The sequence below is a fragment of the Cetorhinus maximus genome, chromosome 6 (assembly GCF_964194155.1).
Source record: "Cetorhinus maximus chromosome 6, sCetMax3.hap1.1, whole genome shotgun sequence".
Lineage (NCBI taxonomy): Eukaryota > Metazoa > Chordata > Chondrichthyes > Lamniformes > Cetorhinidae > Cetorhinus > Cetorhinus maximus.
Window position 1 is genome coordinate 32,796,279 of NC_135884.1, and position 19,242 is coordinate 32,815,520.

At 39.6% G+C, this 19,242-nt stretch overlaps 1 protein-coding gene across 3 annotated transcripts in view; it reads right to left on the minus strand.

The window, feature by feature from the left end:
• The window catches only part of LOC144681687 (ERC protein 2), an 864,810-nt gene that overhangs the window by 779,564 nt on the left and 66,004 nt on the right, over positions 1-19,242 (minus strand). For 2 of the 3 annotated variants that reach the window (XM_078543515.1, XM_078543513.1), the window contains exon 4: positions 2,687-3,103. In XM_078543515.1, the coding sequence (XP_078399641.1) occupies positions 2,687-3,103 (417 nt within the window). Of the gene's footprint in view, positions 1-2,686; positions 3,104-4,798; positions 4,823-19,242 lie in introns of all 3 variants that reach the window. The other variant, XM_078543512.1, reaches the window with a different exon arrangement.

Consider the following 19,242-nt stretch of genomic DNA (forward strand, 5'->3'; position numbering starts at 1 on the left):
TCACGTTACAGCTAAAGGATGCAGGTATTTTTCTGATAATGCAAAGTATCACTTTGCAAAATAAGGAAAAGGACAGAAAAAAATGCTCAAAACACTAATTCTTTGCATGCAAAAAACGCTAATGCAAACAGGAAAATACTATACTCCGACAATGAATTACCAATTAGGAGTGTATAAGATTTGGACACTGTCCAAATCAATTACTCTCGGCTTTGCAAATGTAACTGGATAATCAGGCATTAGTACCACCAAGTGGTCTAAAGCTTGAACATTCATCAGTAAATCTCGGCCAATGAAACAGTCAAAATATACAACTGAAAAATTAAAGCTCTAGTGGTCCGCATTCATATCACAATTTAGCAACAAATGCATAGGCTAGAAAGAGTACGGATTTACAACAAATAAAACAACATCTTGCGCCATTCGTTTGGGAGACTTGCAAGCTTTTACAAATGGAGGTTAGAGAAAGGTACGGCTTGCAAGCCACTGTTACGGAACCCCACTCAAGTGCTAGTCCTGCAACTGGCAGAAAGACAGAAAAAGCGCATGTGTCAAAGTGTTTACGCCTGTAACAGATCTTTGGCTCCATCCTATACATGCAAAAGACAGACCTGAGGGCATATTATCTCTAAATAATTGAGCAAAGCAAAACAAAACATGATGGCACATGACATAAACTACGTACCATAAACTGGTTTTCGAACACCAACTTACAGAAAACTAACACACTTCTAATTTAGTTTTGATCTTGTGCATTACTGGCGAACTGATCCATAGATTTGTGTTGATGAAGGAATTTGGGCCACATTCAGCATGACTGCAATGTATAGGTCATTAAGATTTAAACAGATTTTATTTAAACTCAATCAATGATTTCTTTTTTATGGTTTCCAAAACAACATATTAAAATGTTGCGCTTTATTCAATATCAAAATTAGAAAATAAAAAAAAATCACAGACACACACAACATGAGAAAAACATGAGAGATATATATTCCAAATCTGACCAGGACAAAGCAAATCTCAAATATTGCTGCCAATTAAAATTACATTCAAAGCAAAACCCATGGGAGAATTGTATTTTACTTGAAATAGCCTGGCCCCTCCCAAAATTATTTTCAAGATTTTTTTGTAAATATTTGGTAGGAAATATCTCCCAAGAAATGGCAGAGTAAGAGGCCAGCTGCAGCTACTACATGCAGCTGCATTGGGAACAGGGCTGACGAGGGTTATGGAAAGGAAACAGATCTAGGATGCAGAAATAATGGAAGGAGGATTGTTAAAAATTTCAGGCCTGTCTTCGTCATTTCCTCAGCTTCAGCAGTAACTGCTGTAAATGGTCTCTATGTCTTACTTTCAGGAATGTGCCAACACAGCAAAATATCTCATCATGAAATAATGCAGTGCCTCCAAAACATGTTTCTGCTGTTACCCCATTTTATTGCTTCATACTTGGTGCGACCCCAGAGTGAAAATGGAGTTGTTGAGCAGGTTGCGGTTTCAAACAGCAGCACTAGTTTTTTTAGTCGTTGTTATAGCAACAACAAGCAAGACAGCTACAGTTTTGGCAGACTCTACTGGTGCCAGCGATTGGGCCTCAAAGCTCATTGGGTTAGGCCAGGCCCACAGGCAAAATAAATCACGCACATTTTAAAGGAGTCTTGCAGGTGATCCCAGAACTGTCAAATCAGAGTCTCTGCTCCACAGCCGCCATTACTGCCTCGGAGCTCGCAACCCCAACTGCTCGCCCCAGGACCATACTGGGGATCGCAACCCACAGTTTGCAAACTCCTGCAATAGTGTAACCAAATAGATAACAATAGTGTGGCAGTGTGATATGTCACATCTATCATATATGCTACTCCAATCAAATGAAAAGGTTTCACTAGGACATGGCCAGATGCTTTGCCTGAATCCTACTCGATTTCCCAGCTCCTCTGCGACCTTAACACAATCTCAGCAATTACATATGTTATGCAAAACATTCACTGAAGGTGCAACAGAAATAGTTATCACAAAAAAGTGTTACTTAACAGAAGTGCAAACATATGCCGCACCTAATAAGAGTTAGATTTTTGTTTTCTTTTTGAGATGTTAGCGCTGGGGAATAGAACTCTTCCAATTTCAGGCATAGGATCAGCATTTAGCATTCCCAAGTCATAGATAGCGCAACCAGATACAGTTAAACACCCTTACTCTTCCTTAACACGCCCCAAACCTTCATCTCAGAAAAGCATCCAGTATTGTACCAGTGGGGCAGTTTTTGAATTTTTCACAACAGCTATCCTGTGGCCTCAGTAGGAATGCCAGTTATTGCTGAATTATGGGACAACATTTGTATAAGTTATTCCAATCAGCAACTTGACTGAGTGCCCAAATTATTCCCATGCCACGAGCAAACATTTACCTAGGTCACAGAGGCGAAAAGTCTCTTTCTAACCCAGTGCACCACCCAGTTCCCGGAAATGTTCTGCTTTTGCAAGCCTCATCAATATCCCAAAATATTGCAGAAGTTACTTTGGTAATCACTAGAATATTTGGCTTTGGTACTTGGCTTCTGAATTATGCTGAATGTGATTTAACCAATTTACTACCAAAAGAGATTGATTTACCAAAATATGAAAAGTAAAAGCTTCAAATGAAAAACTTCTGTTGAAACACAATACTATTCAAAAATAAATCGTACCTCTTTAAGATGATTGTTTTCTTTCTCTTTCTGGTCCAGTAAGACCTCCAGATGATTAACTTGAGATTCTGCCTCAGATATTCTCCGGCTTCTTTCATGTTCCTCTTCCATGGATTTAGAAGGCAATCCTTTGCTCTGCAACATTTCTAGTAGTTTCTTAATTGATTCATCCCTTGCATTCAACGTCTGCTTCTGTGTTTCAATCCTTAGCTCCATTTCTTCTAAAGTCTTCCTCAAAAGAAAGAGCTCTTTGGCCTGACGTTCGTGTTCTGCCTGCAACCTGCGAAAGTTCTCCTCAGTGAGCTCAATGGTATAATGCTCGGCACCTCGGTTAACATTCTCCTGCTGAAGAAGATGATTAAGATCTCGTTGAGTTCGAAGTTCATCTTGCAATGCTTGAATGGTCAACTGTAGGTGCTGCAGAAGTAATGAAAACAGGTTGCTCAAAGTTTATACAAATAATTCATACAAAACCACACTCTATAGGTTGTACCACAAACCAAAGCATAATACTGTTAACTTAAATCCACTTCTAATCTATCTGCAAAATCATTTCCTTGTTAAAAATCACTTTCAGCAGTTTGCACCACAAGAGGATTCCTTAGGTCTCCTATGCATGACCAATTCTTACTAATCAGAACAAACTCTAAATATCATCTCTATCCTCTTCATTTCCTAATCTTAGCACAAAAAGCAACTTTTTTTTTGGAGAACAGACAGACTGGTGAATAAAATGCTCTGGAGATACAGGTTACATCAATAAACTTTAAAAGCATCTATACATCCAACTATACTCTCTCTCAATTTTATACTCAGAATCCAACTTTCCTCCACAGGGGAATTTCTCCTCTTTGGAGGCAACCTACGATCAAATCTTCTGGTCCAAAGTTAACTTTTTCCACAATTATCATCAGTGGGACTACTTAATCCATTCAAAGAAGCCATAATTCACAAGGGTCTAATTGACTGAGATCAACTCTCCCCTTTCCCAACACAAGTCAATCAATTCTCTATTTTGGTGTGCCATCTAATAAACAAGCTTAAAAATAAGAAAATTCAACAATGTAACTCAGGTTAGCAAAGTAAAAAGAGTGTTACAGGATCAGCAGACTTCTCGTTGGGAGTTGATCACTAAAAATGTCACACTACCAAAAGAATTCATTTAATTTTACATGGGGCAGAATGATTTCCAACTTTAGCATGCTAAAGCAAACAGAAACTTAACCATTACTTCACATAATACATCTGAAATACAATATTTAAGTCATCTCCAGCAGGTGGCTTATCTTAAGAAACACTACACAATCATTAACAGACTGTCACGACCATTTGCTACAAGGTCAAACATGAATGCCTTAATTACTGTTTTAAGATTCCTTTCGAAAAAAAAATACTACAACCAAGAAAATCCTTCAGATTTCTTGTAGATTTATTGAATATTAATGTCAGTTCACTGTAAAACCAAATCTAAACATTTAAAAACAAACGAAGAATTCTCACATCTGAATTGAAATATTACAATTCATGGTACCATATTTGACAGCAGATGCATAACCTTTGCCAAAAAAAATTCTCCTTCACATTCAAAAGTATAGACTGCATGTTTTTGTTTTGGTCTGAAAATCTGAAGAAATTTTCAAAAAAGGTTTCCAAATAGAGAGAATTTTTCTACTTTATTAGCCTTACAGTTATAATAAAGGATGCAAAAATTCTAATGTCACTGTCCATCAAATATGATGTTTTCTTGGGACACATAAATGATGCAATGTTAGATTACACCTAAAATCTTCAATTCAGAATTTATAATTAAGAAAATTATATTTGTAAATAAGGATCCATTAGCGCATTAGTTCTCCATTGCCACCAATTAAATGTTAAGTACAAAAATTTCTAGCACTGTTTTACAAGTGCTTTAAGATCTTTTGTAGTGTGGACTCTGTTATTAAAAGGCGTAATCTAATATGCTCACCAATTAAAACTTCAACATTTAATCTTGTATAAAGTAAAATACAAATTAATCACAATGCTCCACACATCACTAGAACAAGTAAAAAAGCAAATTGCACTATTTTATGTTGTGCAAACTGAACTGTTGCAAACATAAGCACAAACCTTTGATCTCCTTGCATCCAAAGGCTGAACAGCATGGCAAATAAAAAAAGAATGTAGCAAAATCAACAAATGAATACAGAGAATGCAAGCAGGAATACTGCACGGCAACAGCATGAGTGCTAAAACAGCTCAGCAAGAGATTAATAGCAAACGATTGATTATAAGCAGGGTTCAAAGTTAAGCTTTGCCAATGGATCAATCATAAAACAATGGCTCATCAGGCTCAGAAATTCCAGATTTTTGGGTGTTGGATCATTGAAGATAAAATCTTAGTTCAGAGGAGCTGGGAGGTTCAATATTATTTCTTGCATTATAATGGCCATTAGAATAATTACTTCTGGTTTTGAATAAAATTAAGTATATAAAATTTAAAACTGAACACAACAACAACATTTCTGGACACTTTACTGGCCAACATAATCTCCTCTCAAACACTATCAGGTACAATAGTGTACTGCACCAAAGAAGTCTGTTAGGGTAACAGTATTGTAGTGCATTTGAGTTTTGACCTTGGACTCTCATTTAAACAAGTTTCAAAGTTGACTCGGTCATCCACAGATGTAAGACGATTGGTAGAAGGATTAATGAGGAAAAACTTCTTCACCCAGGAGGGTGGTGGGTGTTTGGAATTCACTGCCTAGTTTGATGGTGGAGGCAGAAACCTTCGACTCATTTTAAAAAAAGGTACCTGGATCTGCATCTAAAGTGCTGTAACCCGCAAGGCTACGGACCAGATGCTGGAAGGTGGGATTAAAACGGGCAGCTACATTTCTTATTTTTTCACTTTCGGCTGGTGCAGAAACGGATGGGCTGAATGGCCTCATTCTGTGCTGTAACTTTTCTGTGGTTCTATCCAAGGGTGAGAATAAGAGAATGGACACTAAATACCTCCACAGAAGTCAACCTTAGCCATATTTACGCAACGGTTAGCAAAACATAGTTCCAGGCAGTGTGACAGAAGTTGAACAGGAGGTCGAGTAGCAACCCTTTCAGTAGAAATGAAAAAATTTAAATTAAGGTAAACAGGAAATAAGATATAAACAGCAAAAGAGGTAGACAATCCAAAGCAATTAGCATTGTATCGGAAATATCAGTCACATATTCTGGCAGAACTAACGTCTCTGATAAACTTGTACAGATTCAACCATCACATTTTTTATTCATCTGATGTGCCAAAACCCTTTGCACTTCACGTGAAAAAGTATTTCATAATTGGGTTAAAAAATATGCACCACTGGGAATAAAAAGAATGTGAGAGACATACAATGGTAATGAACATTAATTTGACAGTTTAGAGAGAAAACAGGAGTATTCCAATGATCTAGCACATCAATCATTAATGGTTACAATTACTTGGATTGAATCCTAATAGAGAATGTTACTCCTTCAAGGTGAAACAGGCACAATCACCTGAGATTTGCAGACCTTCTGCAAGAGTGTACAATCAACCAGTTTTAATCAAATATTTCATCTTGAAATATGATCGAGTCCTTTAACAAATTGCACTTTATAATAAAGCCAAGACAGTGACATTAATATAAAAGACATGGGCACTATATATAGAAACACAGGACTAGGGAGTAGACCATTCAGCCCTTCGAGCCTGCTCCGCCATTCAATAAGCTTATAGCTGATCTGATTGTGGCCTCAACTCCACTTTCCTGTCTGTTCCCCATAACCTTTGACTCCCTTGTCTATCAAAAAAAGCTAACTAACTCAGCCTTGAATAAATTCAATAGTCAGGCCTCCACTGCTTCTGGGGAAGGGAATTCTGCAGACTAACCATCCTCAAAAAAAATCTGCACCTCCACCTTAAAAGGGAAACCTCTTATTTTTAAACTGTGTCCCCTTGTTCTAGTGGAAACATCCTTCCAGTATCCACCCTATCAAATCCCCTCAGGCTCACATGTTTCAATAAGATCACTTCTCATTCTTCTAAATGCAAATGTGTACTGGCCCAATCTGTTCAACCTTCCTTCATAAGCTAAGCCCTTCATCCCAGGAATGAGTCAGGTTAACCTTCTCTGAACTGCTTCTAATGCAATTATATCCTTTTTCAATAAGGAAACCATACACAATGCTCCAGATGTGGTCTCACCAAGGACCCAGGCAGCTGCAGTAAAATTCCTATTTTCATATTCCATTCCCTTTGCAATAAACAGCAAATTTCCTCTGGCCTTCCTAATCGCTTGCTGTACCTGCATACTAAAACTTGTGATTCAGAACACACAGATCCCTCTGTACCACCGAGTTCTGCAATCTCTCTCCATTTAAACAGTATCCTGCCTTCCTACTCTTCCTGCCAGAGTGGACAATTTCACATTTTTCCACATTATACTCCAACTGCCAAATTTTTGCCCACTCAACTTAACCTATATCCTTTTGTAGACTTTCTACCTCCTCTTGACAACTTACTTAGCAACCTTGGTGTCATCAGCAAATTTAGCTACCATACCTTCTGTCCCCTCATCCAAGTCATTGATATAGATTGTAAATAGTTGAGGCCCCAGCACTGATCCCTGTGGCACCCCACTAGTTATTGCTTGCCAACCTAAAAAATACCCATTTATCCCTATTCTCTGTGCTTCCTGTTAGCGAACCAATCCTTTATCCATGCTGATACATTATCCCCTATACCATGAGTTCTTATTTTGTGTAGCAACTTTGATGAGGGACCTTATCATATTAAGATGCCAATAAAATTGTACTCTAAGGAGTAAATAATTGTGTTTGCTTTTTTTTTGGATGAGTTTGTAAAATATTTTGTTTCCTTCTAGTCTTCCTAAGGCTTGGTCAAGTTAAGAACTGTCACAGCAGGACATTTCCACACTCTGTCTTACATACTCTATGAATGAGTAATCACACATAATGACATTTATTTAGTTGGTGCAGCTGAAGATTAAAACCAGAAATTTTCAATGCTATGTGAAAATGTTGAAATTTATATTTCACTCATTCACACCACATGCAAGACTGCAATACCAAACTTGAATATGGTAAAAGCCCCATAAAATATATACTGATGGAGCGGCAGGTGAAGGTCAAGTCCCTTCACCTCATAAAACTAGGAAAAAAATAAAAATTCAATCTAGCTGTGCCAACTTGTACAACGCGTTTATTGGACAGTTTGCTAGATTTCTGTCCAAGAGAAGAAATATTCCAACAAATGTATTAAATAAAAATCCACTGGTCAGCATATATTTCACAGCCATTCTGATACAAAAGTAGAGAAGGATACCAGAAACATTATCTCTGCTTATAAAAGGATGCTTATGCAAGTGTTTCTGCTCACGTATGGCATACATGTTCCAATAGTAAAAAGGATGAAAACATTTCTAACTAGGATCAAAATTTCAACTGGAAATATTTTCCAAATTAATAAGTAGAAGTTTATAAAAGAAAAGCGTTGAAAAAAAACGCTTAATCTATATACTACACTAATGTAACTATAACCAGGTCATCATCATGCTGTGCACTCAGTTTCAACTTGTAATGCTAAATTCCAAGCAAGATGGATTCACCCTCCCTCAAGGCAGCCAGATAAATATAAAATGTCTACTTGAGGAATAAACACAAAATTGAATGGTATAACAGGATCTCTTTAGTTCAAAATATACATGTTCAATTGTGATTGCAATTTGTACAGTTATCAATTTTCTTAATCCAAATTCACTTAACTCGCATCACTGGGCCATTTGAGTTTTTTTGGGGTGTTACAAAACTTCCCGTGATGTGTTATTACAATAAATCAAATTACCAATTAACTTGAAGTTTCTGGTGTAAAAAGATTTCAAATCAACAAACTCGCTAATATCTATTTTCTGTTATTTGCATTAGCGCCTTAACTTGATATATACATTTATCCCTCTACTTGTTCCTCCATTTTGCCCCCTTTTGTTTCCTTCAGGCATAAAATGGCAGCAAAACTGCACTTGCGGCCCAGCCACTGTCAGCACTTTGAACTGGCCACAGGATGAGATGCAAGGTCAACCTGTGGATAACTCTCATCATAGGGCATCAAACCGCTGCATGACAAACATTTAAACATACCAAAAGGCTTTCTGCTATCATTTCCAGGCTTATATTCACTTACATACGAATTAGGAGCAGGAGTAGTCCACTCAGCCCCTCGAGCCGGCTCTGCTATTCAATAAGGTCGTGGCTTTAAATACAGACCTAAGATAGCTCAGTTGACAAAACTGAAAGCATGTGTGGATAAATTTTAAAAATAGACCTGATGCAGTGCTTTATTCAATGGACACCACTGGGATCAAGCAACAGGACAACACATCAGTCTTTGCAATTCTTCATGGCTTCTCACTCATGGCGAGAGGGGTATTAATTGGGGAGCTTTTTTGAAAATAGTCTAGAATACAGAGAATAGCATTGCAGGTTAATAAGGGATTGGTTAAATGAACTGTGTAACTGCACTGGAAAGATGGGGAAGTTGCCATTTGGGTATCGCATGTTGGAAGGGGTTTCTGGAGGGAATGGGGGAGTAGGTGTACGGAATATAGCTTCAGAGCCTAATGCAAAGGCAAATGGATAGCAGGGTGTGAATGGGAAGAGGAGTCCTGTGGTGAAAAAAAGTGGATCCAGTTATGCTATGTAAAATATGGATTTTTTTTAAAAAGGGTATAAAAAGCTCTAAGCCAGTTTCTGGCAACAGCTGCAGTGAAGGAGCTGAGAGCAGTGGGGAGAACAGCATGCACGAGAGATGGCAGCAGGGAAGGGCAGGTAATTGTTTTGCCATACACACCTGACTGTAACAGTTTCAAAATGGATATGCTGTAGACTCCCAGATGGAGTTGGGAGGTCTCAAAGTGTGACCATATAGCAACACCACGTACAAGGTTGGATCACTCAAATGAAGATAAATAAAATTAATTGGCACATTAAACATGGATGGACAGATGTGACCAGACATAAGTATCATATTCACAGGAAATGTGCACTGTACACCAAACTTATATTATGTAGACTGACAGCAAACAAACCAATCCATTGAAATACAGAATAAGCAAATAATGAAAACATCTTATTGACGTAATTTAAATGCATTTATATAGCCAATATCATAAGATACTTCACTGCTTCACAAATTAATAAACTTTGTCACATGACTTCATGCAACAGCCTTGAGATGAATATATTAAGAATTAATACATTATTGCAGTGGTATTGGTTGGTGTAAGGTTGAAAACAATATGCCTCAACCTAGAAGCATAGAATCAGGGACGAGTGTAGGTGAAGACAAAAATGGTCTGAAATTGAGACACAAGGAATTAACGTACACATTATAAATGCAAGGCGGCGAAGTCACCACAGCGTGAGGGGCCTGAAAATTATAGCACTTTTTATGATCGGTAGTGAAATGTAAATGCTCAAATGCTTCTAGGTCACTTCAAATGGGTGAAATTATTAGACTTCAAGTGGGTCGAAACATTAGTTTTCCCTTTGTTTACTTTCTATTACCATCAAGACTATAGACCAATGCATTTGTATAAATTCACTGGTGACCTCAGCATTTCAAAAGTTCAGCATTTAGTGCAGTTAGCACAAGTAACACAGGACGAAGTCCATATTTACAACAGAACATGACCTTGCTGGATGATGTACATGCAAAGCAAAGGACTACGAAGAGTGGGAGGCAGAGGTCGACAAAACATTTTAAAGGATGGAATTCCATAACTGAAAAGTTAGAATTCTGCCAAAAGGTGGATATTTCTCATCCCTGAAGAATGTTTACACAGCACAGAAAGAAGCCATTCAGGCCATTGTGCCTCTGCTGGTTCTTTGAAAGAGGTATTTAATCAGTCCCACTCTTCCTCCATAGCCCTGCAAATTTTCATTAAATTTTTGATGATACATGGGTGATGTATTGTCCCCTGCCCCTGCTTTCCTGCATGCCCAGAACCCCCATAGATTTTGTTATCTTTGGGGAAGTGAAATGGCTGCACCAGTTTTTGATAACACTGGTCCAGATGAGCTAATACACTAAAAGCTCTCCCAAATTTGGATTGACAAAATTTCTAGAACACCATTGAGCTGTCTCTCTAAACACCCTGTACACAGCGCTATGGAATAATAGATGAAGGTTTTAAGTTTGAGAGGGGCACAATTTCTCTCAAGAAGTGAACCACTTCTTGTCAGAGAACTCAAGGCAGAGTACTGCAAGATATATTTTTGCAGTTGACTAGAGCAACTATGACAACATTTAAAGCACAGGTCCCCTGGTACCCCCTAAGCAAGAGAATTGGAGAGCAAATAAAGAGAAATGAAGGGGGTGAGGTGTTCTGGTCCCTGTAGAGACTGCTAACTTAAAAAGAAATTCGACTTTCCAATTAATAGCTGAAAGGGTGACACAAAAAGACTTTACATTTTAAGACCTTTACTGTAACAGCCAGACTAAAAGCACTATTGACTAAACACAATTTTTGTGGGCAACTTATGCTTCAAACGACAGAACAGAACTTTCCCCTTTTTAATTTTAAAAACTATAAAACCCACTTTACAGACATATTTTACACTGTCCCCTAAGTAGTCATTCGACTTTCATGACCCAGTCCAAAGTGATTCCCAAGAGTTTACTTTCAATTTGTTTCTTTCCAACCTGGTAGCTTCTAACCACCCAACTGTGTTTTAGTAAGGGATCCTGGCAATACTCTATGGGCAGAATCTTCTGGTTGGCATGCGGGGGTGGGCCCCGCACTCCAACGTGTAAAATGACACACGGTGACGTCGGGCGTGCGTCCCCACGTCACCGAGCGTCATTCCGATCTTCAGTTCGGCGGGCGTGCACTGGAGTCGGCTGCATGCCTGCCGAACTGTCAAAGACCTATTAAGGCTATTTATCAACTAACTGTCTGGGCTGCCCATCCAACCTGAAGGTTGGCAGGCAAGCGAAGAGCCCAGACGGCTTTCACATTTCTCATGAAACCTCACCCACGGGCAGGATGAGGTTTCATGAAGGGTTTACAAATTAAATAAAAATTATTAAAATACATAAACATGTCCCAGCTCACGTGACACTGTCACATGAGGCGACATGTCCGAGTATTTTTTTTTCTTTTTCGCAATGTTTTATTCTTAAATTAATCTCCGAGGCACGGAGCTGCCTCAGGGAGATTTCTGCGCTCTTTCGCGCGGGCCCCGACTCTCCCTCCTCCCTCCCGCCTGCATAGGTAGCGCTGAGCGCTTCTGGGTGCACGTCACGCTGGGCGCTCCTTAATTGGCTTGCCCTCGTAAAATGGCGGCGTGCAGCCGATCACGAGCGGTGATCGGCCGCTCACCCGCCCGTGCTTGCTCCCGCCCAGCCCGCCCGACGGGGAGAAAATTCTCCCCTACAACTCAATTCTCCATCGAGCGCAAGATAGTGAATCTTCCGGCCTTATTTCAAATCCTCACAAAGTTGGTCTTTGCAATCCAAGTGTGAGCTCACACCCTAACTGTTTGCAACCTGACATTTTCAACATATTCCTTGGATTTTGGAGACTACCAGTCTAACCACTGCAAACACAGATGCTGCTGCCATTGTCTCCAAGTGCGAACACCTTACACCTTCTTCCCAGCAAAACAACCCAGACCTCTCTTTAATCTTTAACAGCCCCTGAGCCAGGCCTATGACAGGCAGACTTCCAAACAGGTTACATGACCCCCTTCATTTTACCCCAAATTAAAGACACAGGCCAGAAACTTAATCTTACAAAACTTCATATTTGAAAAAATGGGAAGAGAAAGAAGAGGGAGCTATAAATTATTTTTAAATTACAATGAGTATTTACTGCTTTTCTGAAACTAGCTGTAAAGGATTATTTTAATAAATCAAAACACACACTAATTAGTATTAGCTTTGACTATTGTGAAAGCCAAAGTAATTGTTTTACAGTGCTTGCCAAATATTCAAAATTAAGCACTGCAGTACTAATCACTTCACACAAGGGACATTAATAATTAAAAGTCACAAAGTTGCTACTTTATGATGCACATTGCCAAGTTCCACACTATTGCATTTTCCAAAACAGATAACTTTTTTTTTTAAATTCTGCCCTTCCATCACTCAGGATCAATTTGGACTTTGCCAAATAAGCTTCCAGTTCCCTATCGTATTAATCAAAGTTAGAACAATACTTCATAGAATATCCACCATCTGGCATTTAACCTCACTTTTCCCATTAGCCAAATAATCAATTATGCATATTTTGAAAGGGGATCAGTAGTAACAAGACATCACTAAATGTAGGTGTTATGAAAGCAAACAATTAAAATCTGCTAGCAATTACCTTAATAATGCTTCCTCTTCACATTATACGAACTTAACACCCACATTGTAATTTACCACAGTGGCACAAGGAGCTCTTTTTCAGTCATAAGAATTGCACTTAATATTCATCATGCAAGAGTTGCTACATTTCCAAAAAGGTAGTATGCAAATAAAATTTTTTGTATATATTTGCAATGTTCCCAGTATTACTTTGTTTTAAATTAACCCTTTTTCTTAGAATTAGCAACATACAATCAAAATTCATCTTCATTACACCCAGATTACTGGACTCAACTTTATTCTAAAATCACTTCAAATAGAAATATTCTTGCATGCAAGGTGTGCCTTATCTCAACATAGAATCATGGAATAACATTTGGTTTAGCAGGCTAATTTCCTCACTGAGCACATGCAATTTTCTCTACCATACCGTCCATCTAAACCTACTTAATAGTCAAGAAAAATGTGCCCTTCCTGCCAAAACCTAAATGCTGCATCTCAATCTATTTTTCTCTAATATATAAAAAGGAGTGCAACTACAGTAAGCACTGGTCCCTTAGAAGCAGAGACAGAACTTATGAGGAATTCGCTTAACCATTGAACAAATATTTTATACTAAAACAAAAATAAAAATACCTGGAAAAACTCAGCAGGTCTGACAGCATCTGCGGAGAGGAACACAGTTAACGTTTCGAGTCCATATGACTCTTCAACAGAACTAAGTAGAAATAGAAAAGGTGAAATATAAGCCGGTTTTGGGGGGTGGGGGGGTGGGGGGGGGGGGGGGGTGACGACAAGTAGAGCTGGATAGAGGGCCAGTGATAGGTGGAGATAGCCAAAAGATGTCATAGACAAAAGGACAAAGAGGTGTTGAAGGTGGTGATATTATCTAAGGAATGTGCTAATAGGTGACATTAAGGGTAGAAGGCAGGACAAGCAAGGTACAGATAGCCCTAGTGTGGGTGGGGTGGGGGGAAGGGATCGAAATAGGCTAAAAGGTAGAGATAAGACAATGGATGGAAATACATTTAAAAATAATGGAAATAGGTGGGAAAAGAAAAATCCAAATAAATTATTGGAAAAAAGGGGGATCGGAAAGGGGGTGGGGATGGAGGAGAGAGTTCATGATCTAAAATTGTTGAACTCAATATTCAGTCCGGAAGGCTGTAACGTGCCTAGTCGGAAGATGAGGTGCTGATCCTCCAGTTTGCGTTGAGCTTCACTGGAACAATGCAGTAGGCCAAGGACGGACATGTGGGCATGAGAGCAGGGTGGTGTGTTGAAATGGCAAGTGACAGGGAGGTCTGGGTCATGCTTGCGGACAGACCGAAGGTGTTCCGCAAAGCGGTCACCCAGTCTGCGTTTGGTGTCTCCAATGCAGAGGAAACCGCATTGGGAGCAGCGAATGCAGTAGACTAAATTGAGGGAAGTGCAAGTGAAATGCTGCTTCACTTGAAAGGAGTGTTTGGGCCCCTGGACGGTGAGAAGAGGGGAAGTAAAGGGGCAGGTGTTGCACCTTCTGCGGTTGCATGGGAAGGTGCCGTGGAAGGGGGTTGAGGTGTAGGGGGTGATGGAGTAGTGGACCAGGGTGTTCCGGAGGGAACGATCCCTGCGGAATGCCGCTAGGGGGGGTGAAGGGAAGATGTGTTTGGTGCTGGCATCTTGCTGGAGTTGGCGGAAATGGCGGAGGATGATCCTTTGAATGCGGAGGCTGGTGGAGTGATAAATGAGGACAAGGGGGACCCTATCATGGTTCTGGGAGGGAGAGGAAGGTGTGAGGGCGGATGCGCGGGAGATGGGCCGGACACAGTTGAGGGCCCTGTCAACCACCGTGGGTGGAAAACCTCGGTTAAGGAAGAAGGAGGACATGTCAGAGGAACTGTTTTTGAAAGCGGCATCATCAGAACAGATGCGACGGAGGCGAAGAAACTGAGAGAATGGGATATTTTATGCTGATAGTAGAAGGCTATAAATTACATACCAGAAATAGAGGGCAACCAAAGAGCTAATGAGAGTGAGAAAATCAGCAGAAAAGGGAGAGAGACAGACAGAAGCTTAAGGGACAAAAAGCTGCCAAATCCCCAGGACTTGATGACCTACATCCTCAGGTTCTAAAAGAGGTAGCTGCAGAGATAATCGATGCACTAGTTAGGATTTTCCAAAATTCCCTTTCTAGAACGATGCCAGTGATTGGAAGGTAGAAAGGAGAGAGAAAAAAAAACCCGGGAACTATAGGCCATTTAGCCTGACATCAGTCACTGGCAATGTCGGAATCAATTATTAAGGAAATCTTAACAATGCACTTAAAATATCATAGTATGATCAGATGTAGCCAAATTGGTTTTACAAAAGGAAAATAGTACTTGACAAATTTATTAGCGTTTTTTGAGGATGCAACTAGTAGGGTAGATAAAGGGAGGCTAGTGTATGTAGTATACTTGATTTCCAAAAGGCATTTGAAAGATGCCACAACACAGTAAATTAGCACAAAGGCACAGAACACAATTAGGAAGGCAAATATCATGTTGGCTTTTATTGCCAGGTGATTGGAGTACAGGAACAAGGAAATCTGGCGACAGTTGTATTGGTCTTTGGTGATATCACAACCTGTAACAATATGCACAGTTCTCGTCTCCATGTCTAAAAATATACTTGCCCTGGAGATAATACAGCAAAAGGTTCACAAGATTGGTTCCCAGGATGACAGGGTTGTCCTATGAAGAGAATCTGAGTAAATTAGGCCTATACTCTCTGGAGTTTGGATGAATATGAGTTGATCTCATTGATCACAAGATTCTGAACAGACTTGACAGGGTAGACGCAGAGGCTGTTTCCCTTGACTGTGGAATCTAGAACACAGGGGCACAGTTTCAGGATAAGGAGTTGATAATTTAGGACTGAGATGAGGAGATGTTGTCATTGAAAAGGGTGCAAATCTTTGGAATTCTCTATCCCAGAGGGTTGTGGTAGTGCAAGGTAGTTTCCACAAACAGACCTGCATATCCTAGATATTGGCAACTTAATGCACAAACTGAACAAGATAACTTGGAACAGAACTAAAAGTTATCTTTTTAATCAGTCTTTCAGCACAAGAAACAAGAGGTCCTTCTCACCATATCCAACGACCTAAGTAACTGTTTCAACACAATAAAAGGTGAGGAGTCTTTAAATGTTCATTCAAAACAACTCGAATAGAGTCACCGATGAAATATTACAGGTAATTGATGACACAAGACCCTTTCCGTCACCTGTGAATGGAAACCGTTAAAATGAGGGAAGTGAAAGTTTTGAGGGTCTCCAAAGAAATAGGTGTCCGTCCCCCCACCCCCTCCCCAAGATCAAAGTTCTCATGAAATGTCAGGTAGAAAATTAATTATTTCTGCCACTCAAGAGATAAGGTGTGACCAGCAGCTTCTTGGTGTCCTGCTGAGTAATTTGCTTATAGCACTTAGCTGCAGCAGAAAATATCTCAAATGTTTGTCCTTACATGGCATATTTTCACAACTTTAATATTCCAAGCAATTAAATGTCACAAACAAGTTTGACCTGAAAAGTTTCTGATCAAGCAAAACAGTAACAGGCTGCCTGATTCCCCACAAAACTTACAATTAATAAACAATAACTACTTTTATATAGCTTAGTGTAGGGTGTTTTTCCCACTGAACAATTATTTCTTACATTTATACAGGAAACCATCCCAAGGTGCTACACAGGAGCAGAATCTGACAAGTCAAATAGCTATTTCTCATTTCAGACAGAATGAGCAATGCATTTCTTTCTTAATCAGTGCACTGCTGTTCAAATTCAGCCTTGATTTGAGATCTTGTTTAAAACAGCAGGCATAATTTATAATCAGAAAAAGACGTCAATTTGAAAAACAAGTGTGGGTGTGACTGCTTATACTCAAAAGATAAGGCATAAATAGCATTACTTGGTAGCTGTAGTGGGTTTCCTGAACAAGATATCTCAAAGTGTCACCTCTCCAGTAGATGGCAGCAAAGAACTCCACAGTTTACACAATGCCAAACAGGGAAACAAAAATATCTACAAATATTAATACAATGATAGCGATTCATCAATGTGTAGATTCAACTGATTTTCATAGGACTGCTGACCTTGACCTGTTCTTTGCAGACAGGAAGAACATGTACACACATTGGACCTGTTTCAGCTAAATAAAATAAGTGACAGCCATTCACTGACTCATTCCTCAGGGTTAAGCTGCCTGGATTAAATTTCTAACAATGCTTGACAGTTCACTGTCAGTCACCATCACTGGTACATTCTCCATGACAATGCTTCTACCAATCAGAATCCACTTGCCAACCAATCAGCACTCGCTTCTCATACAGTATAAATTGTTTTCCCCTTATATCAGGACACTTCACAAGGATACCAATAAGTGCAGAGATAAAAAGCTTTGGCATGTCTCTTTTTTTCAGCAATATTCAAGTTCTGTACTACCAAACTATTTGATTTTCATAGGTTACAAATACTTGGAAAAATGGGATTTGTTTCTTTTTCTTGTCAAAAACCCGAGTGCTAAAACCAAAGTGCATCATACACCATATCGTGTGACCAGTAATAATTCACCCCTTACTGTCCCAGTATTTCTTCTAACCCTACTCCCGATTTCCCAGGCCAGCCATCCAATGGTCTGAGTGAAAATGCAAATAAATTATAAAGTAGTGGCAGCTGATAGCTATGTGCTTTGGGCCCATGCTCACAAGGAACTGGAAAAAGACTACCCAAACTAATTTCATGTAAGACCAACAGACATCAGGTTTTCGTCTCATCGTTTAGGCTTGGATGTGAATCAAAAGTTTTAAGCACGAAAGGCCAAAGTCTAACCTATTGCAACATCCGTCTCCTATACTCTCACTATTTCACAGTCCCCACATATATCTTGCAATGTTCTCAGAAAATCCATTACAATTATTTCCCATTAACGGTTCATCTTCAGTGTGTAGAAAGAGAAATATAGCCAAAATACCATAGCGTAGTGGAGGAAGCCAAAGTGAAAAAAAATTCCAAGTGGAAATAACAGGCGCTTTAGGGGAGTCAACAAGTCTACGTGATACTTTATCAAATGCCATTTTAAAGTCAACACACAGCACATCAACTACACTGCCCTCATCCACCTTCTGTTACCTGAGCAGAAAACTCAATTAAGTTAGTTGAACACAATTTGTTCTTTACAAACCCAGACTTGGGCTCCTTTATTAGTGTATGCTTGACCATGAGGCTGTTGTTTCCAAAAGCTTCCTCACACTGGACATTTGATACAAAAACAAAGTTTATAAAATTGTTATGTTTTGGGGACTATTCTTTAATTGATGGGAAAATAGAGGAATGAATTGGCGGTGGGGGTAGGGGTGGGGGGGCATGTGACCTGTTCTAAATTCTGCACAAGCTTGGGTGGCTTGGTTGTTAAAGGTTATGGGTGAGGACGGGGTGGTGGGGAGGGGGTTGTTTTACTGGGAAAAAGGTCCAAGATGTTCACACCTGTAGATGATTGTAATAGTGCAGGTAAACTGATGGTCTCTGAGTCTCACAGGGAGGTGAGAGAAATGTCAGGTTTTATAAATGGTTACACTTTAAACAACTTAATTCCAAGGTAGGGGTCCAGAGGATAGCCAATTATCAATTCTACCCAGGGGAAAAAAAGGCTCATATTTCAAAGCAAACCATTGTAGTATCGGCTAACAGGATTTTCTAACATATCACTAAATGTGACAGAAACAAGTCAGGCCTGGGAGGGAGGGAGAGAACAAACATAGTACTTACATGTGAAATGTAAATTAGAAAGTTAGGTTGAAAGGTAGGAGAGTAGAGATGAAGTGGCAGACTTTTAAGGAGATATTTAATAACTCTCAGCAAAGATTTAGCCCAGTGAATCCTGTGTCACCGCACTGCCTGGGATGAACTTCGACAGAAACCACTGCATCTCTCTCCAGACCTTCTTTGCAAAGGCACATTCCACAAGGAGGTGAAAAACAGTCTCGTCCCCACCACAGCCACCTCGAGGGCAACGTGCAGAGGGGGTGAGACTCCTGGCGTGTAGGAAGGATCTGACGGGGAGAGCCTTTCTCACCACCAGCCAAGCTACATCTTGGTGCATGTTAGAAAGTTCTGGTGATGATGCATTCTGCCAAGTTACTTTGGCAGTCTGCTCGGGGAA